The sequence below is a fragment of the Microtus pennsylvanicus genome, chromosome 6 (assembly GCF_037038515.1).
Source record: "Microtus pennsylvanicus isolate mMicPen1 chromosome 6, mMicPen1.hap1, whole genome shotgun sequence".
Lineage (NCBI taxonomy): Eukaryota > Metazoa > Chordata > Mammalia > Rodentia > Cricetidae > Microtus > Microtus pennsylvanicus.
Window position 1 is genome coordinate 57,407,691 of NC_134584.1, and position 22,120 is coordinate 57,429,810.

The window sequence follows — 22,120 nt, forward strand, 5'->3', positions numbered from 1 at the left end:
TCACAAAACTATTACATGAGCAATCAGGTTGTGAATAACCCTCACTAGTAACAAGCTTGCTTAATATGTAAAGATCCTAGTTTGGTTCTCAGCACTGCAAAAACAAAGCAAACAAAGAAACACGCACATGCACACACAGGTTGTGGGAGAGAATGGAACAGGAGGGAAGGAAATTCATTATAGTAATTTATTAAAGATGCCTTCTTTAGCTCCCATTCCTACACGTTTATCCTCTGAGTAATCTAGGGTATATAGGATGGTGAGGTAGTGAAGTTTGTAAAGTTTATTAAAAGGTATTATGTACAAGGGTATGTCTCAGTGTTAGGAGTGTCTGCCTAGCACATGTTACCTACTGGATCCTACATCCCCAGCACTGCACAACCAGCCAACAACCAGACCAACACATGCAACTAAAAGCAGTGGTTCTCAATCCCCTTGTGCTGTTACCCTTTTATACAGCTCCTCATGCTGCGGTAATCCCCAACCATTAAATTATTTTTGTTGCTATTTCATAACTATAATTTTGCTATTGTTATAATTGTAATGTAAATCCAATGGTCTTAGGTTACTCCTATAAAAGGGTCATTGGATCCCAAGGAGTCATGACCCACAGGTTAAGAATCACTGTCCTTTCCCCCTTTTTTATAGTACATAAGATTTAGTCATCAAATAATATTTCAACGATATAACTGTACAGGAAAGAATTTTTATTTGTTTGTAAGTATCAGTGTATAAGCTTGAATCCTTCAATTCACTTCCTTATTTTCTAATTAAAAGATACAAATTTTCTTTCAATATATTATGAAGTATTCATCAAATCTTTATTTGTATAGTAAGAGCAATTAAATAAAAGGAAAACCCAGACATTTTTACCATAGCTTTTATTATTATTGTCTAAAGCTCATTAGTAAAAGAATCACTTTAACACCTTATGTAACCAAATTATTCTTTGTACAGGATGCTCACTGATGGATCAAACACAATGCAATTATCTTTCAAAAGGTTACCTAATATTCATTTATAGATATAATATGGCAGTTAATAGATTTTTAAATAAACAGAAACTATCAACAAAGAAATAGGCATGAATTACCATTTATAGACATTTTTTGAGAATTTAAACTTTGCCTCACAACATCCCTGTGAGGTAGGGAGGTGAATACATGACAACATATGTGCTTGAGCAATGTTACATGTGTCAAGATTACATGGGAAAAGTTGCTATATTAGCTAAATTTCAAAAGAAATAACATCTGTACACCAGTTCTGTTTAGAAGTCCAAGAAAACCAGGTTGCTTGGTTCTTTTTTTTTTTACTATCTTCATCAGGAAGTTATTTTGATTTTCAACAAAGTTTTCCTCCTCCATCAAGGGCTTTTCAGTCTTCTGAAGCAAATATTATGTCATTTCCCAAAGTTCTAAAATAGGAAATGTTTTCTCAAGTGTCTCTTCTTTCTCTAGATGGCCACACAGGATCCAGGCAGGTGTCTTCTTTAACAGAACTACTCTCTTTTCATTCTTCAATGCTAACAGTGTATGACTGGGTCTTTTAAAGCTGTCGTGTTTCTCCGAGGAGCTTCTCTCAGTCAGGGATCATTTTATCTTTTCCACTAGAATATGCTGCAGATCCTCTTCTTCCAAGGGAAATAGTGACTTCACTCAGTTAAAAAAATAACCAAGGCCAGAGAAGTTCTCCAGTAAGGAAAACTGGCTGTCTTCACAGTAGGGGGAAAAAAATCCATCTTGGAGAACTGATTTTTTTTTTTAAGTTGAGAAAATCACTATCCAATAAGTATAGGATAAAAGGGAATAAAGAGTTCAACTTTTCCATAAAAAGAAAAAATCTTCAAGTAGAATTTAAAAAAAAAGTAGTGGGGAAAAGGATAGGAATCTCTTTAGGTATGTAATGTTTTGTATTTATTTCTCTCTACCCAATATATCTTTCTCCAGCAAAACTCAAACATTCTCCTCTGTCTAGTCTGAGTTCAGGGTTTGACTACTAGCAGGCCCTATATGTGATAAGGCTCCTAAAATCCCATTAAAGATCGTTCTTTCTTTGTCATGGAACCTAAGACTTTGTGGCCACTTGTAATGGTGACAAAACAGTTAATACCTCTTGAAAGAGGCATGACTACCAGCTGGGTATGGTGGTAAGCACCTGCTAAGACAAGAAGAAAGTTCAAGGCCAGTCTGAGCTACAGAACCAGATCCCACCTCACAAAACAAAACAAAACAAGGCAAGGCAAAGCAAAGCAAAGCAAAGGGCATACACACCAGCAGTGAGCTTGGAATTAGACATCACACATCATCTATTTCACTGCATAATTAAAAAAATTAATACTACTCATTCTCTGTAATGGTTGGGGGAGTGCTATATTTTGTAGAACATAAGAAAGTCCTTAGGTGGTCTCTTTAATAGTAATTTAGCTTACAAATAAGCATATCCTAGAAAAACTTAGTTACAAAAATGTATTAAGCCGTAGGATCAAGTAAGTTTTTTAAAAACATATTTTCTAACAGGCCATGTCATTAACTTCACATTTATAGACACTAAAGCTGTGACTCTGTATTAAGAAAAAAAGCATCTTGCAGAACTGTCCAAGGTTACAGTTCAAGAATGTCATTGGGGGCTGGAGAGATGGCTCAGAGGTTAAAAACACTGACTGCTCTTCTAGAAGTTCTGAGTTCAGTTCCCAGCAACCACATGGTGGCTCACAAGCATCAGAAGTGAGATCTAATGCCCTCTTCTGGCCTGCAGGTATACATGCAGACAGAACACAGTATACACAATAAATTAATCTTTTTTTTTTTTAAAGAGTGTCATGGACTACTTTTATGTTGAAAGTTTAAACAAATGCCTTTGGTGTCTCAGGTATACGGAAGTAAAAGTTTTTTAACATTAATTTCTTTAGGACTTCTACTATGCATGCAAAGTTTTAAAAATGTCCTATGAGATAACCACAACATTCTTGCATTCCTTGAAAATAAATGCAGAAGTTTACTAAACTCTTAAAATGCCTATGCTCCAAAACACAAAACCATCCAAAGTAAACCTGGTGGAACACTGTCAAAATAAGTAATCATTTAAGTGATCACTTAAAATAACCAGCTGACGTCGTACCATAAGGAAAAAAATACTGATCATATAAGTGATCATTTAAATCAACCAGCTGACATACTGCAATAACAAAAAAAGCCATTGGTAGAGCATTAATTATATGACAAATCAATAACTTTAATATTCAAAATAACAATAGACCTTAAAGATCAGGTAGCAAGTGAACTTTATTCATATTCTCCTGTATAAGAATTACTTCCTGGGGGCTGGAGAGATGGCTCAGTGGTTAAGAGTATCGCCTGCTCTTCCAAAGGTCCTGAGTTCAATTCCCAGCAACCACATGGTGGCTCACAACCATCTGTAATGAGGTCTGGTGCCCTCTTCTGGCCTGGAGACATACACGCAAACAGAATATTGTATACATAATAAATAAATAAATATTTTTAAAAAAATTACTTCCTATATGATGGAGAGAGAAAAAGAAAACAAAAATCTTCACATTTGAATATAATAAAAGTGATGACCATGTGACCATATTATATTCTTTAACAATATTAGTATTTTTATAAGATTTTTTCTTATCAAGTTTCTTTTTTTCCTTTGAAATAATCCATAAATATTGTTGAATTTGAAAATACATAAAGTAGTAAATCTATCACACTGTAGAGGCATAAGAGAAGAAATCACTAACAGGAATTAGTATGATGAAAAAAATGCTAAAAAATCTAGGGATACAAGAGAACTTGTATTTATCTACAAAACCTGCACAGCTGACATTTGATGGAAGACCCTGAATGTTTTGCCTAAGATCAGAAGCAAGGTAAGGGCTTGCATGTTCTTAGTACTTACTACTGTAAGTACTACTCTAAGCTAGGGCTATTAGGCAGAAAAGTGAAATGCAAGGCACCTAGATGAAAAGTAATACAGTAAAGATATATCAATTTGCAGAAAATTAAATTTTATCCACAGAAAATCCTAAGGAATCCACTTTAAAACTACTAAAGTTAACACATTAATTTTAATAAATCCTTATCAGAATTCCAAACAGTTTCGCTGTAGGAATCTAAAGGGATTTTCTGTAGGATAAACTTTGCTTAGAGATTTTAGAGACTCAAAAATCAAACCAAAGGGCCGGGTAGTGGTGGCACACACCTTTAACCCCAGCACTCGCGAGGCAGAGGGCAGGCGGATCTCTGAGTTTAGGGCCAGCCTGGTCTACAAGAGCTAGTTCCAGGATAGGCTCCAAAGCTACAGAGAAACCCTGTCTTGAAAAAAAAAAACAATAAATAAATAAACAAATGAAAGGAAAAAAGGAAGGAGGGAGGGAGGGAAGGAGGAAAAAAACGGAAGGGAGGGAGGGAGGAGGAAAAAATGGAAGGGAGGGAGGGAGGGAAAAAAGGAAGGGAGGAAGGGAAGGAGGAAGGGAGGGAGGAAGGGAAAGAAAAGACTATACAAACATATATCCCAATTTTAAAGATTAAAATCTTTAAAGATTAAAAAGCTAAAACTATGAAGGCAATGTAGTACTGGTATAAGGATAGGACTTATCAATAGGCAAGAAGAAAATTCTATTTTTATGGTCTTTGTTTAGAATGTTAAGGTATTTTCAATGGAGAAGGAATAGCCTTGAAAAAAATAGTGCTAGAAAAACTAGATAATCATTTAAAAGAATGAAGGCAAGTCTCTACTTCATATCTACATGCAAAAAAATGGATCAGAGATTAAAATTGAAGAGCTGAAACTTAGAAGAAAGTGTGCTGCAAATCTTTTGACCTCAGACAATGATGCTAAAACTGTAAAGCACATCAAAATAAGAGACAACCTACTAAATTAGAGAAACCATTTGCAACTCATTTATAAAAGTTTAATATCTAGAGTATATAGAGGACTCTCACAAATCAAAAATAAAGAGACAAATCTTAACTGAAAGTGGGTAAAGGATCTGAGTAGCATTTCTCTGAAGATATACAAGTGGTCTACAAGCGTATCTAAAGATTTCCATTAGGAAAATCAAAATCACAATAAAATACAAATTCATCCAAGAAGATGTCACTCATAGGAAAGATGAGGGGAGGGAGAAGGGTGTTGCTCAGTGCAGAATGCTGACTCAACACACTGGGGGCTCTAGGTTCAATGCCAGTACCAGGAAGGTTGAAGGAGACAAACAAAAAGAAGTCCTGGTGCTACTTATACTCTGGTGAAGGAAGTGCAAATTGGTGCAGCTGCTTGCCACAACAGTCTGGCGATTCTTTTAAATAGTTACCACTGAATGAACGTATGACTCAGTGCATATTATAGAGTTCTTATACATGAAATGTAAGTAAAGAAACCCACATAGGCAGAGTAGATTCCTGATTGTTTAGTGTTGGAAATGAGAGTATGTAAGCATAGGCAAACGGGGTAATTTCTGATGGGTAGAGATTTGTTTTCATCTTGGACAAGGGACAGGAGAGTGGTAAAAATTCATTATAGTTAAGGCTGTAGTACTGTGTAAATATATTTAAACTGCTGTATTGTACATTTAAATCGTAAATATTAAATAGCACATTAAACATTGTTTAGCATGTCAATTACTGCTATAAAAAGTTGCCAATAAAAATAGTAAACGGAGTCCAGCAGCGGTGGCACACACCTTTAATCCCAGCACACAGGAGGCAGAGGCAGGGGGATTTCTTTGATTTCAAGGCCAGCCAGGTCTACAGAGTAAGTTCCAAAACAGCCAGAGCTACACGGGAACTCTGCCTCAAAAAAACAAACAAATAAGTAAACAAATGGGCAAACAAAAAAATGAATAGCAACGGGACTATTAACAGTCTTTTGCTGGAATTATGACATTAATCCTCAAATATGTATCTTTGCTAGTTCTACTAAATATGTGTCTGTTAATGAACAAGTTGAATCAACTTGATGTACCTTGTTCTATTATCTCAGTTACCAATAGGAACAGCAAAGAGCCATTTATTGGTTCAAAAAACTATTCATTATTTACTGTTTGTCTGAAATAAGTAGAAATATATGACAGATAGTTAGAAATTCAAGTCAATGAGGCCTACTTGGAAAGCTGAGAATTTCTGAACAGGGAGTTACACATGAAGAGGCAAGCATGTCAAGCGATAATAAAAATGAGGAGGGTGAGTGTTTAAAAAGAGACACTTTCTTATGTTAGACTCTAATGAACCAAATTTCTGGAGGTCTCTCTGATGATCTTAGCAGATAAGGTTACTCTGATTCTGTTCCCATGCTTGTAAAATGAAATGGCTTCTAACTACATAATGGCCAAAGTTCCTTCTACTGGTCAACAAGCTAAATTGCAAACAGAAAAATGGCAAAGTGATATAAACATATACAATGTATGGTCATTTCAATAGCTTTTGCTTCTATACTTCCTATATTCCATAAGAAAGGAAGTCACTGGAGCACACTTTCAACATACTTTAGCAAATTGTCATTGTATTTTCATGGGAAGTGCGAGTCTAATGGAAGAAACAAGCATTTATCTGTTACAGGTTGGTGAGGTCTAGATGAGAGATCAGCTGATCACTAGATAACATCCCTCTGCTTTCACTTCTAAAACCTTCAATATCTTGCACACTCCACTTAACCAGAGCTCATCATTCTTTACCATCACCCATATCACAAATTTCACCTATGCATGCAGCATGCCTGCTTCTCCCTAGGTTTGTTTTATCTTGGTCTTAATCTTTAATTCTCTAAAAAGTAAAGTCAAATAGAAATAAAAGCATTTTCCCTTATGTGCCAGAGCAGACCTCTCTCCAATGGAATCCATGCAATGGTTTGCTAAGAACAGAAAGAGAAAGGAGGAATTTTTAAAAGTCCTCCAAGGGAAGGGATCATAATCTACATCAATCTCATCTATGGCCAGTTACCACATAGCTAACTCCAATCAGACAGCTGCAAAAAGAAGCTGACAGCATAAGAGATGAACTAGCAATATCTTTCCTCACTAACAGTAACAGCAGGGAAGGGAAGGGAAGAGGAAGGAACTAATCATACACTGGAAGTAGCTTGGAAATGTCTGGATCTCACAGAAACATTTCTTCTTATAAATAACCTATACAGAGTGATGATGCCTTACAAAAGGCTTTAGCAAATTTTAACATTTCCACAAAATCTTAGATGACTTCAGAAGAAAATGAAAAGTAGTTTTCCAAAAATTTAAGACAGAAAATTAGGTGTATCCACTCAGAAAACTACTTAACAATCTTGGTGATAAAACTATATTCTTTGTTGCATTTTATTTTAAAAGACATAAATTGCTTCTCAGTTCCCAGAGAACGCAGCTCAGTATTAAGTAGCGAATTAACAAGACAGCACTTGTTATAAAATGCTACCCTTTTACAATTATGGTAAAGTAAATTCTGTATCTCTAAATTGCTGAGTTATGATCTCAAGTTATCTTAGCTTTCATATTAACCTTAAAAAATCTAGTATAATTTTTAAAGTTTGACAATGCAAAGTCAAACTGTAGCAGATAAGGGAATTGTACAATGTAAAATTTTTGCCTATAATTTTATCGGTGATAAAAAATCACTTCTTATAAAATTAAACTCCAGTTTTATAGATTTATCCAAACAAAAATTACCTACAGCAATTATTTTTACTTTAGTCCATACATATAATCTTCTAGGTTCTCTTTACTACTAGAAAAGGAGAGAGATACACGCCTGGATATACACAGTAAGTGGTAAATTAGACCCGTTTTTGAGACAAGGTCCCCTTGTATAATCCTGGCTGACCTGGAACTCATGAAATCTACTCGCCCTTGCCTCCAGGGAGCTAGGGTTAAAGGCAGGTGTCAGCACAAAAGGCAGAACTTAGGCCTATGAACAGCACTCACTTTTTTTCTATTTGTAACATCTGCAAATAACTACAAACTGTATTTAATTTATAAAAAGTACACTTTGGTATACTTTAGCTCATTTAAATATAAATACTTTAATTTTTAAAAAATTGGTTAAAATGTTCCTTAAGACAGACAATGAAATTTAGCTTTTAAAACTGCACAAAAACGTCTAGATGTAACTTTAATCTAGTCCCTTTCTGAAGCTTAGATAATAGATAAAAATGGAGCGGATCAACCCAGGTTTACTATTATATTGTTTTATAGTAAAAAGCAATATACTAGAAAATATTTCTGTATATACCTTTTAATGGGTTATTGCAAACACACAAGAAATGGCAAAAAAATCTCTAACAGAATAGAAGATACATGCAGTACCTCCAAAATGCAAAAGTCCAGCAGCACCATAAGAATGTACTATCCAAACATTAGAAGAATCCAAATATAATCAATCCTTAAAAGAACCTATTTTCCATTATGGTAGCCAAACCTATTAAAATGTCAGTACAAAAATAGCTTCACAAACTGCTGATCTGTGTTCTGAACTCTTAAAAAGATAGCAGTTATTTATCAATATAAATACTGCATCTGAGAATCAAAGTTATAATTAACAAAATAAAATTTCTTTTCAGTAATATATTTCAATATCACATTCCAGCAGCACTACAATAATATAAAACTAATTACTTCTAAGAGAATTAGGTTGTCTTAAATCTTAATTTAAAAACTCCAACCACTTATTGTAAGAGATAACACATTCCAAAATTCCACACAAATGACACCAGGAAGCAAACAATTACCTTGTATGAGATAGGAAAACGTTTTTACACACATACATACAGGTTGGTCTATTAGGGTATAACTACATTTTAGTTAGCTAGTTTAAGACTATGGTCTCAAATTACACCCTAAAAAGTCACTTCAGCTGTCAATGCATTTTTGTTCAACCCCAAAAGGATAAACAATAAAGTTAAAAACAATTTTAAAGAAAAAAGTAATTTAGAAAAGATTTAATAACATATCCTCACAGAAATTAGCCAACATTTACCCTTGTGGTCTTCCTGTTTTACATTTCTGAAGTTTTTGAAAGCACTTATGGAAGTAGACTAAAGAGTGTTCATTCCTCAAAACATATTTGATTAGACTATTATTGCATAGTTTATGTCAGGGACATAAAACAGTACTATAGCACTTAACTAAAGAGTACTTAAGAGCCCATTTAGCAGTATACTTTCTAAAAACCAAAGAAAGTAGTAAATGATCAAGGTATGGCATTATGACACTGAATTAGGTAAAATAAAAACTGTCCTAGCTTAGTCATATTCCCTTAAAAGTTCAAGAAACTATTGTAGATGAAATTATGTATCTAGAATTTGCTTTTAAAATAACACAATGAAGGAAGGCTTGAGAGTTGGCTCAGTGCTTAAGAGCACTTGCTGCTCTTGTAGAAGACCAAGGTTGAGATACCAGCACCTGCATGGTGGCTCACAACCATCTAGAACTCCAATTCTAGGGCACCTTACAACCTCTTTTGGCTTCTATGGGTACCAGGCATGGACATGCCTGCATTTAAAACACTCATACACATAAAAATTTTTAAAAGTTATTATGTATGTATTATGATATGTGTATATACATACATACATACACATATATACTAGGGCAGAGTCAGAAGAACTGAGCCATCGAATCACAGTAATTATTAATGAGCAATTGGACTTAGGACATATAAACTAAATTTTAGGATTTAGTTTTCTCTAAGTCAAAGGCATGTGCTTTCAAACTGTGATGCTTTACACTGTAATTCAGCATGCACATATATATGCATAACGCTGACACTACAATGAGTTTAACTGATGTTTTCTGCTTGCCTTCTTTTTCAGAAGCCATGGAAAACCTACTAAGTTGATCTGAAACTACCATAGTTTAGGAAATCTTGAATAATACCATCTTCTATCTTTTTGAAAAGTAGAAATTCTTGCAGTACCTGTAAATAATCCATCTCCCATGAAAATCTTTCAGTCAAGAAAGTAGATGAATGCTGAATCATATACCATTGAATTCAAAGGAATACTTTTTTATAAAATCCTATACTGAGAATTCTTAACATATTAAGAAAAACTGTCTGATTATAAAATGCCTTCAACATAGACTAAGATGAAATTAATCTCCCAGGTTTCCTATTCAGAACACTGTCAAATCCTTCATGACAAATCATGGAAGTCACAGAAGCAGTATCTTTAAGGTAAAAGTGACTCCTCACAGACACTCATGAAAACAGGAAAAAAAAATCATTAGTGAGGACCTATTCTAGGGAAGCAATGGCAATATTAAGGATTAGCAAAACAGTGGACATTGTGAAAATTTAAGTGTATAAACTAGAAGTAGCTTCTATAGATGTTAAATTTAAAAGTTGTTATTTCTAAATGCCACAGTATTCAGTACAGAGAACTCAGCTGAGGTGTTAAGTATATAATTACCATCGCTACAGTTCAGTCTTTTAAATGCAAATGTTAAATATAACATAATAGAAAGGAAAATTTTCCTTTCCTTAATATAGTTAAAAATTTTTAAATTCTATCCTACAATACCATTTTTATAATTAAATAATGTAATTTTTGTAATGGTATCAAAGAACTGCAGTCTTTTTAAAAGACTGCTCACTAAATCGACGTGAATGTCTAGAAGTCAGATTGAGGGAATGAAGGTTTTCCCGAGTTCAGCTCTCTGTATACTCCAGTAACTCAAATCAGGAACAACTTACTTCAAAAAGTCTTACTATCTTATGTAAAATTTGTATTAGAGCAACCTTACATTCAAAATTTCCAATTTTTTTCTAAAAAATCATTCCTGACTTCCTCCTTAGCCTAATGAGATTCCTTACTACTTGTCTAGTATGTTTAGTCCTATGCCCCATTACTTAATTCAGCTCAATCAAAATTAGAATTCACTTAAGACAGCTTGAAATATCTCACTTTGCAACTTTTAATCTGTCAAAGAATTTAATTTTTTAAAGCTTGGTCCCTCCAAAACAATGTGCAGTAAAAAAACAAAACAAAACTATTTTCTTAATTTTACATAAGCTATTTAGTAAAAAGCATTCAAATAAGGGTAAAAATTAATGCTAAGGCAGATTACAGATAGGGTTTAAAAAAATAATTTCAATAGTGCCTTTTCACATTCTTCATTACAGTCTAATAATACCATTTGGTCAATAATTAATGTAACTAGTTTATAATACATTAAGAACATACTGTATCTTTTAGAATACAGAATTCTTTTAAAAATTCAGAAGCAATTCAAGCTTTTTCTCCTGTTGGCAGACAAAGCAACCTGCTATTACTATTCACAGGCTTATGCCTGGTATCTACTGTCTTCTGTGAAATCAAACTATAACACCTCTAGGACAATGGAGAAGCTTGACTTCAGAGTAGGAACCCTATTGCTTCTAATTACAATGTGTGAGTCTTAGGTTACATACATGAAAACAGCAAACTGGTTAACAAAAGGGGTCTTTAAAAATTAGAAGGGATTTATGCTTTGTTCCATTGAAAAAGTTTCTCCTATAATTAACTCAATACCTCCTTTTCCACAAAGATAAGGGAAATATTCACTTAGTCAATTTAAGCAACCAAAAACAATAAATTAATTAAAGAAGTCTGACCTGAGATTTTCACTCAAAGGTTGTCTCTGAAACCAAATAAGCTTCCACATTTATTCAACTTATTTAATCATGATTGCTGAATTGAATGTGTACCTATGTGAAAATGGCAATGCATTCTGAGCTGGCTCAGCCCTGGGCTCTGAGTTCTGTGTCACATCAGGTGTTCTTTCATCATCTGTCCCATTGATGCTTTCTGGTGTTAAAGGAGACTGAAGATCTCCTCCTGCTGACTCCTTTAAAAAAAGAAGAAGAAAGAGAAAAAATAGAGTAAGAGATTTTTTAAAAAAGTGTTTTACTTTTGTTCAGTCACACAATGTCATCTAAATGAATTCCTTGTGATAAATCAAATAGCAATTGAAATCTGAATTAGATTAAAAATATTTTTTTCAAGAAAGCAACTCATAAGAAAATGAATAAACTATAATATAATTTAAAATTATCAAGATAACAATTTAGAAATGTAATTTTAAAAACCTAAAGAATATTTGTGTTAATAAAAGAAACCAAACAGAGTAAATGGTATTCACAAAATTACTTCAGAATGAAAAATGGGCAGGATAGTGTTTGCCTACAATCCCAGCACTCAAGAGGACAAGGCAGGAGAATAGTGTGCTTCAAGGCCAACCTGAGCAGCACAATGAGACACTGTCTCAGAAAAACAGAAGACTATTACCACCTACAGTGTGGTAAGCAGGGTGGGGGGCACTACCAGCTCCACCCTTTCTCACCAGACTCTGTACTAATTCTAATAAGGCACGAAGAGTTCCTTATTTTCATCCTTTTCAGCTGAACTAAAACAGGCCCTTTATTATTTAATAAACATCCACTAAAGACTCACCCACCTCATTCTTTCATACTTCTGCAAAACTGTAAATACCTACTTTTCTGTGCAGAAGTTTGAAGGGAAAATCTGGGTAGAAACTTCATGATTCTGATACATAAAGAAGATGGAGTTGAGGCAAGTATCCTGTCATCTTCCAGTGTGAATTAGTCCCTAGTCTGCCACCATTCAGAGCCACCATCTCTGAAATCCCAGCTTCTGACAACTTAACATTCTTAGACAGACACAGTGTGGGCCCAGCATATGGCAAGGCCACGGGTTCCCTCTGCTCCTATCTGACTTTAAAGATACTGCTTCTGTGACTGCTGAAAGTCATGGACTTTTCATGGAAGTTTTTCAGAGTTCTAAATATAAGGTCAAGCATATTAACAGACTTTTAATTATGTTAAAGGCATTTTACAATTTAATGTCAACACTAAGGATCAGAAAAATAGTAAACATTTAGAACCTCCCTACACACACACACACACACACACACACAAATTGGAAAAAAGAGGACTAGAAAGGAAAGGAAAAGAAAAGAAAATCTGAGTCTGAACCAACCCATACTATTATATTTTTATGTGCTAGTGTGTGTTTGTGTGAGTGTATGCATGCACCCACAGAAGACAGAAGAGAGTGTTAGATCCTCCAGAGCTGAGGTGACTTGGGGTTGTAAGCTCCCTGACATAGGTGCTGGGAACTGAACTCTGGTCCTCTGTAAGAACAACCAACCCCTAAGTAACATTGTAAGATGCACTAAATGACTGAGGTTCATGACTAACAGGTCACTCTTCACTCTGCTTACATATTTTGTACCCAGTAACTGCATTAGACAGTAACTGTCTAATGGAGCCAGCTGTATTTGTCTTCAAGATTGTTTATGCCAACTATACTTACAATATTAATAACTGGATTAAATATTATGCTAATTAATGAAATCTGAATGCAAAGCTAGAAGTTATTTTAATTAAAACCAAATGAAATGCTTTAAAATGTCTGAAAAATAAATGGCTATAAAGTAAAATAAAACTCACAGATGAATTGATCATATATAATACACTATATTTATCATACCATATATCAGAGAAATGATATAAAAATAGAATATTCAGGTATGTTTGCAAGTGCCAAGGTTTAGCTCTATTTAACAACTTCAAATTCATCTCTCTCTGCTTCCTGACTTCAGATGTAATGTGACCAGCAGCTTCATCTTCTCTGCCATAATGAATATATATCCCTTCAAATTGCAAGTCAAAATAAACCTATTCTCAAAAACAACAAAACAAAGCAAAAAAAACCCCTCAAAATTCAAGAAAACGTGTAAAGGGCAAAAAGGTTGTTTGTTGTGCACACAGAGAAGCACTAGAGAAGGCAGGAAAATTAAACACACTGCTAATCTCTCCAAAGGGAGAAGATATTTGGCCGTTCTCCCAGAATGTTGGGAGAAAATATAGCTTACAACTTGGTAATCCTTTGCTACCTGTTGAACTAGACTCTGTCCATATCATTCACAATACTATGTTTGTTAATTCCAGGCCTTTTCCCACTAAAAACCCTGAGTACTGCTTCTAGGCCATAAAACTCATCCTTGGGAGAGAAGTCACTTGTATTTTACAACAGCCTAATTGACTTCTATGTTACCTTAGGGCCAGGCCAAACCCTGACTCCCACAGGGATTATGTTTACGTTAGTTGTCCTCCCTAGACCTTCTTTTGAGTACTGTTTCTAAATCAACAGAATCCATTTTAGGGATGAAGTCATACACACTTTGTAACATTTCTTAAGGTTTGTTGTACTCAAGGGAATGGGTTAATTGTTATCTGAAAACTTTTTCCAAAATTGTGCAGTGCTTAAATATGGCAAAAAATATATAAGCTGACGTCAGACTCTCAGAATCTTGGCCCAGCACCAGCCACCTAAATCGGTGAGTGGAGTTTCACTCTTCCCTCACCAGGATCATTTCCCTGCTGGTTTCACATCCTGCAGAGACCTCCCGTAACAACTAACTCTTGGTATTGTAAATCTGTTAGAATCAAACACAGAAGATAAAGGTAGGATTCAAGTCAACAACCTATTTTAAGGTTTGAGATTAAAATATTGAAGAATAAAATTATTGAATGATAATATAACAATTTTAAGAATGTTTTAAAACATTTTCCTCACATTTTCCACCACTAAGAAGATTGAATCTAGGGCCTTCCGCACATTAAGCAAGCACTGTACCGATGCGCTCAACCCTGTTTCTCACTTACTGTTATGTTAAGACAGAATCTTATCAGTGTGTAGCCCAGGCATACTTTACAATCCTCCTGCCTCAACCAGGATATTTGAGATTACAGATCTGTTCTTCAAGCCTTAGTTCTTTCTTGATTAATTCATCAACTATTGGTTTCGATTCCAACAGACAAAGAGTGTGTACCCCACAATCTCCGGCTCTCCCGATCTGTTCCACTTCCTTTCTACTGTTCTAGACTTCACCTAACTTCCTGCAGCCCGTACAGACTTGACTTAATAACTACAGTGCTCATGCTAGCTTTAACTCTCTCCCTACTAAGCCAGGAGTACATACAGCCTTAGCTCAAGAGGGTAAGACTATGAAACGGCTAACTTCTGTTTAAATGCCAGACTCCTTTCATTTCAGGGATTGAAGGTGGATGGAATGACATGTTTATTTATAAAATTCCTTACCTACAACCAATTTCACCAGTAGCTCTTGAAAACGGATCAGAAATACAAATTTCTGGGCTCCATCTTAGACCTATTAAGTATGAAAACTATACTGTGCTTTAGTAAGTCTTCCAGAGAATTCTGACGCATGCTGTGCTGGTTGTTTTTCGTCAACTCAACACAAACTAGTCATCTGAGAAGAGATCTCAATTAACAAACCACCTCTGTTAGGCGGCCTGCTGGGAAGCCTGTGAGGCATTTTCTTGACTAATAAACCCTCTGTGGGCAGTGCCACCTCTAAGCAGGTGGTCCTGGGTTATTTAAGAAGCTCGTTGAGCAAACCAAACAGCAGAGTTCTCCCATTGCTTCTGCTTCAGTTCCTAACTCCAGGTTCCAACTTTGGCTTTCCTCAAGGGTCTGTGACATAGGATATAAAAACTAAATAAACCTTTACCTCCCCAAGTTCTTTTAAGTCATGGTTTTATCAAAGCAATAGAAACCCTAAAACACACGGCATCTATGTTTTCCTAACAACTATTACATGTCAGGTACCGTTTAAAGACTTCGGTGGTCTTATTCCTAATTTCACGCACAGCCCTCCCACACCCACCTTCTGGTCTAACTCATAAAGCTAATAAAGAATAGTGCCAAAATTCAAGCCTGGCTCTAGAGTACACATTATTCACTAACCATGAGTTGCCATTACCTTTATCATACTCAACTCTCTCAATAAAGTGATATAAAACTCATGCTAAAATGTGCAAACACTCTTGAGTTAAGCAATTTCTCCAGCCACAAAAAAAAAAAAAAAAACCACTTAAGTTCATCTGACTTGAAAATGTGTACGCTTTCTTTTGTGTTTTACTGTTTGTTGTGTATTTTTTGGGGTAAATGGGAAATGAAAGTTCGGAGGGAGAGAGGGACAGAGAAGCAGGGGGGGGGAAAAAGGAAGAGAAGGGGCACTTGAGTGTTACAGCATGAGGCAGTAGTCAGGAGTTGGGTCTCTCCTTCCACCATGTGGTTCTAGGGATCACACAAACTAGGTTATGAGGCTTGTACACCAAGAGATTGTACATGCTGAACCATCTTGAGCTCCCCATCTCATTTCGTTTTGCTTTTTAGTGCTGGGCATCCATTCTAGAATCTGATAAGCAAGGGGTCTCTCTCTATATGTATCACTGAGCTATATCCCATCCCACACACTCAAATATTCTTTTATTTATTTATTTGTTTGTTTGTTTGTTTATTATGTATACAATATTCTGTCTGTGTATATGCCTACAGGCAGAAGAGGGCACCAGACCCCATTACAGATGGTTGTGAGCCACCATGTGGTTGCTAGGAATTGAACTCAGGACCTTTGGAAGAGCAGGCAATGCTCTTAACCTCTGAGCCATCTCTGCAGCCCACTCAAATATTCTTAACTAATATGGTATAACTCCTCAAATAAAAATAAGGGTTTTGACCATCTACTATCACAAGTTATTGCATTAAAATTATTCCATTCAAACAAAACAGAAGCATTAGATTGTCATAAATGCAAGGAAGAGGAGGAAGAAAAAATTACTATTTTTTTTTACTTTTTCTCTGGCTCCTAAAAAGTAAGTTAACAGACTTCTAATATTTGATTAATTAAGGCCTATATCTAAAATGCTGAACAAATTAACATATTATTCATTTTTTTCTTTACTTTTTTTTTTTTGAGACAGGGTTTCTCTGTGTAGCTTTGGAGCCCGTCCTGGAACTCATTCTGTAGATCAGGCTGGCCTAGAACTCACAGAGATTCACCTGCCTCTGCCTCCAGAGTGCTGGGAATAAGGCATGCGCTACCACTGCCCGGCCCATTCTTTTTATAACATGATTTTTTTTCCAAATATGATCATCTTTTCTACATATGTTTGACCAAAGCAAAAGCTTCAAGACATTTCTTCCACCAAAGACAAGAAATTAGCTTACTAACCTGTAATAGTTTACAATCAATTATAACACAGCAAGTTATAACTGGAGAAACAGTAACTAAATACATTGACAATGTATCAACTACATTAATTTTTTTATTAATATTTTTCTGTATTTACTAACTGAATGTGCTTTTTGTTGCAGCTTTTGGTAACAACAAAATCATTCACCTGAAAGAATCAGAACTCCCGATACACAGTGGCACATAATTTTAAATGGCTTTTATGCTTAAAGGAATCGCTGGAGTAGCAAAGCATTTGAAAAAGAAATTCAACAGAGTTTCACAAAGATAACCCAAATTATACCAGGTTGCTGCAAGTATGGAAGAATGGACTTTGTTTCCAATTCGCAGTAAACGTTTAGTCTATGAGGAAAGCACATTTAGCACAACTCTTCTAAGTAAAACAAAAATGAACTCTTTATACTTAGTGAGGCTTGCCAAATAGTTAGATGTAAGCAGATTCTAACATCAGGAAGAACCAACCATATGCCTTATATTTTACAATGTTTTATATTTTGCAATTTTTTATTTTTAAAATGATTATTATGGTGGGGAGATGCACAAGCTATGGCAGGCATGTGGGGTACAGAGGGCATGGATGTTGGTTCTCTCCTGCCATCTTGTGAGTTCTCGGGGGAGAACTCTGCTTGTCAAGCTTGCACATAAGCAATTCTACTCACCACAATTATCCAATATCTTGCAATATTCTGACTAGATAAATTACTCCTCTCCCCTAGAACTATTCAATACTTTAAGAAAGTAGGAGCCTAGTGAGGAACAGAACTCTGACGCCAAACTAACCACGCTAGTATCAAACAAACCAGTTTCTTTATCTGGCCTAGTACTGCAGAAACATATTCCTTTGTCTTAATCACTCCAGAGCCAGATTAGAGCCAACAGAAACCGAGAGCCAATAAAATAGCTCAAACTAACCAATCCTAAATTATTTTATCATTTCTCCACTTTTCCATGAAATCCCAAGACAAAGTCTGGCATAGATTTCCATTGCTGTTTCTGCCTCTTAACTACTTCCTTTGGGCTTTCCCAAGTGGCTCTGCATGGTGTGTCACACCTACCTTCTAGGAATGAGTGCTCTCCTTTAGTTCCACTAAGTGAGCAAATTTGTCTTACCACTGCCTGTACAAAAGACCATGGTCAAAAACAAAGGTTGATCATCTTGGACTTTTGCTCTTCTGTTGTTAGGTATCATAGTGGTTTAAAAGAAAATGGCCCCAAAGGGAATCACATTATTAGGAGATGTAGCCTTCTTGGAGGAAGTGTGTCACTTTGGGAGCGGGCTTAAGTCTTCTCTTGCTCAAGCTACCCTCAGTATGACTTTAAGTCAACTTCCAGATGCCTGCAAGATATAGCACTCTCAGCTCCAGCACCAGGTCTGCCTGCACGCCACCATGCTGATAATGGACTGAATCTCTGAAACTGTAAGTGAGCTCCCTCAATTTAATGTTCTACTTTTAAGTGTTGCCATCGTCATGGTGTCTTTTCATAGCAAGAAAAACTTAAACTAATACAAAAGTTGGTATCAAGCGTGGTTTGATAGTCCTGACCATGTGTTTATTAGGAGGAATTTAGAATTTGGTACTCTGGGTTAGGAAAGTAGTAGAATGCTTTAAGCACTGCATAATGGGCCATACTAATAGGAGCAAAGAAGACAGTGGTACTAAGAGTATTTAAACTGTTGGGAGCTCATTCAAAAGGTTTCAGAGAAGAATTTTAGTATGTTGTTCAGACACTGATCTTGTAATATTTTGGTGAAAAAAGGTGGTTGCTTTTTGCCCTTGTCTTAAAAGTCTGCTTAAAGCTAAAGTGAAGAATTTTGTATTAATTTCATTAGCAGAAGAAATCTCAAAACAGCCATGTGATTTTTAGTGGTAACTCTAATGAAGACATATAATGAAAAGGAGCAAGTTGAGCAGGGTCAATAAGAAAATAAAAACTTTGAAGAGAAAAAGAACACCAGAAAGTGTAACAGAGCTAAATTCTGTGTTCAAGGAGATAAACAGATTAAGGAATAGAATAAAGGGAGTGGTGACCTCAGGGTAAGATCCCAACCAGTTAAATTTCCAATTTGTGAAAAGGAACTAAAGAAAAGCTTAAAGCTGGTATGGTGAGGCAAGCCTTTAATCCTAGAACTGGGAAGGTATAGGCTGGTGGATCTGAGTCTGAGGTCAGCCAAGCTTAGGCAGTGAAGGGCAGAAAGCTGGTAAAGATGTAATTAAACAAGAGGGCCAAAGTTGAAAGCTTTGGTCCTGTGGTTCTGGCTTTTGAGTTAAGAATAGAAGAAAAGTTATGAAATAAAGCCGTTGAGGCCAGGCACGTGTCATGGGTGTCCCTGCATGGAGGCCATTGCATGAAGCTGTGAAGTTGAAACTTGGGTTGCCTTGCAGACCCCAAGATGTTGGAGATGCCAGAGCCATGGGATACCTGCTGAGGAGAGCTGCTAACAGGGAGTGGAACCAATAAAAAAGAAGTGTGTTGCAGTCAACAAAGCTGAAAGGAGCTAGACATGTGAAGTGTTCTGACATCTGACATGGAGACGCAGAGTTTGGAGTTTGCCCAGCTGGTTTTCGGTCTTGCTTTGCTCCAGTATTTTCTCACTATGTTTCTTTCCCTATGTTTTGGAACAGTAATGTATATCCTGTGCCATTATATGTTGGAAGTATTTGATCTGCTTTTTGATTTTTGTTTGTTTTGTTTTTCAAGACAGGGTTTACATGTGTAGCTTTGGTGCTTGTCCTGGAACTCATTTTGTATGTAGACCAGGCTGGCCTCGAACTCACAGAGATCCACCTGCCTCTGCCTCCCAAATGCTGGGATTAAAGGCATGTACCAACACTGCCCAGCTGATTTTGATTTTATAAGGGATTACAGTTAAGAGATTACATGAATCTCTGAAGAGACTTTGAATTTTAGACTAGTAAATAAGTTTGAGATTGTTATAGATTATGGGGACTTTTGAAGTTGAACTAAATGCATTTATTTATTACTATTATTATTTTTGCATTATGATAAGGCTATAAGCCTTTGGGGGCCAGGGAACGGAATGTGGTTGTTTGAAAGAAAATGACCCCCTCAAAGGGAGTGGCACTATTAGAAGGTGTGGGCTTGTTGGAGGAAGTTAGTCACTATGGGGGCAGGCTTTGAGGTCTCCTTTGCACAAGCTTCCCACAGTGTGGCCTTCAGTTAACTTCCTTTTGCCTGAAAGATGTAGGGCTCTCAGCTCCAGCACCATATTCCCCACCATGATGAGAAGGGCCTGAACCTTTAAAACTATAAGGGAGTCCACTCAATTAAACGTTTTACTTTTTAAGAGTTGCTGCAGTCATGGTCTTTTCACAGCAATAAAAACTCAAACTAAGATAGATAGGTACATAAAAGTTATCTGGATTAAAAATATTCTTGTAGACACTGATATATTCTTTGTAGTAGAGATTAATTGACCAGCACACTTCTATATATACTTTCTTCCAAATTCCAAATTTCACTCTGGCACAAAGGGTATGATGATCTTAAGAGAGCAAGCTCACACATGAAAACAGATCCATGACACATACCTGTGAAGGTGTACTGGTCAGTTCCATCTTCTCCTGTGACTTCTCCTTTGCAAGTCGAGCAGCTTCTTTAAATTCCTGAAACTTTTCTGCAAACTGAACGCAGAGACTGTATGCGTTAACCAAGTAGTAGTATGCCACAGAACTCATTTTTCCTTGGGTTTCTATTAGTTTCTGAAGTGACTCCTACATAAGGGCAAACCCTTTAAACAGAATAGTTTTAGCATAAATCTTTATGTCTTGTGGGCACAGAATCCAGAGAGCAAGGTGAGTACTATTCATCCTACCTTCCTAGTATCTTGTGGCTATTCTTCCCTGTGCACTTTTCCACTCTCTATTTTCATTCTTTCTGTGTAATTTCCACAAGAACTCAAGATGCCCAGTGTAAGCATGGCGTGGCTTTCTTTACAGACAGGACAACTGCTTGTTCCCAGCATTCAGTCTGTTGACACTCTGCATTTTATAAGTATTTCATGCCACTGTAATTCCTTTAGTCAACATTATCCAAGAAATTCCTCTTGGGGCTGATTGGATCTCAGTCTGTACTGCAGACAGTTCAAAGACTCTATATTCAAGCAAATCAAGAGTTTTCTCAACAAATAATAACATATGACTGCTGTCATATTAAGGAACAAACAAGAAAATTCACGTGAAATCTATATTTTCGTCAACTGTAATTTTCATAATTTGGAAGAGTTTGTGTTTGCTTATCTTTAAGACCATCTCCAAATAAAGGATGTTATTTTTTTTTTTTTAATCAAAATCCCTTCTGGAGAGGTAGTTCCCACCTTTTACTTCCTCCCACAAAGCTAATTCACTACAAGAAGCCCTAATAACCAGTGGTGACTATTCTGAATGTGTATTATAAATCTTCATGTAAAATTAGGAAGAATCCAATTATATTTTTATATTATGTTTATATTTATATAATATTTAATATATTAATATTCTTATTTTAAAGTCACTATAGTTGTTTCATTATAGAAATTAAACAAATTTCTCCTGTATTTTGTATTCTCCACTTACTATTGTGTTGCAAGGAGTGAGGATTGTATGTTAGGACATGTAAATTATGATGATTTTCTCAGAAATCTACTTAAATACTTACTTTTGAAAGATGATGCTCGGAGGAGAATCCCAATCCATAAACAGTGTTTGCCCGGCTATCAGCCCACTGGCCGAACTTCTGAGATGTTTTAGTAAATGTCATGTTTGGAGTGATGGTGCTATTTATTATTGCCTGAAAAATAAAATAAGAGTAGCCCGCCAAAAATAAGCAAATAGGCTTTTAAATATAAGACCATTTCAGCTACATAAAAATAGGTTCACTTGTAGCTCACAAAGTTAAATGTATAATTGTAGTGGTGGTGATGTGGAAATATGCAACTAGTAGAACTACAGATATATTTTTTAATGATCAAAAAAACTTTAAAGGTTTTGTGTGTATGTGTGAGGGGAAGGGCATGCACACAGATACCTGTGTAGGCTAAACAACTTCAAATGTTGTTCCTCAAAAGCT

The 22,120-nt window shown here is 35.8% G+C and overlaps 1 protein-coding gene across 1 annotated transcript in view; it reads right to left on the bottom strand.

Moving 5' to 3' along the window:
* Homer1 (homer scaffold protein 1) overlaps positions 1 to 22,120 on the bottom strand; it is a 99,613-nt gene that overhangs the window by 31,649 nt on the left and 45,844 nt on the right. The window contains exons 3-5 of the mRNA XM_075976305.1: positions 21,710 to 21,841; positions 20,605 to 20,697; positions 11,676 to 11,815 (exon numbers count right to left, since the gene is read on the bottom strand). Of these exons, the coding sequence (XP_075832420.1) occupies positions 11,676 to 11,815; positions 20,605 to 20,697; positions 21,710 to 21,841 (365 nt within the window). The remainder of the gene's footprint in view (positions 1 to 11,675; positions 11,816 to 20,604; positions 20,698 to 21,709; positions 21,842 to 22,120) is intronic.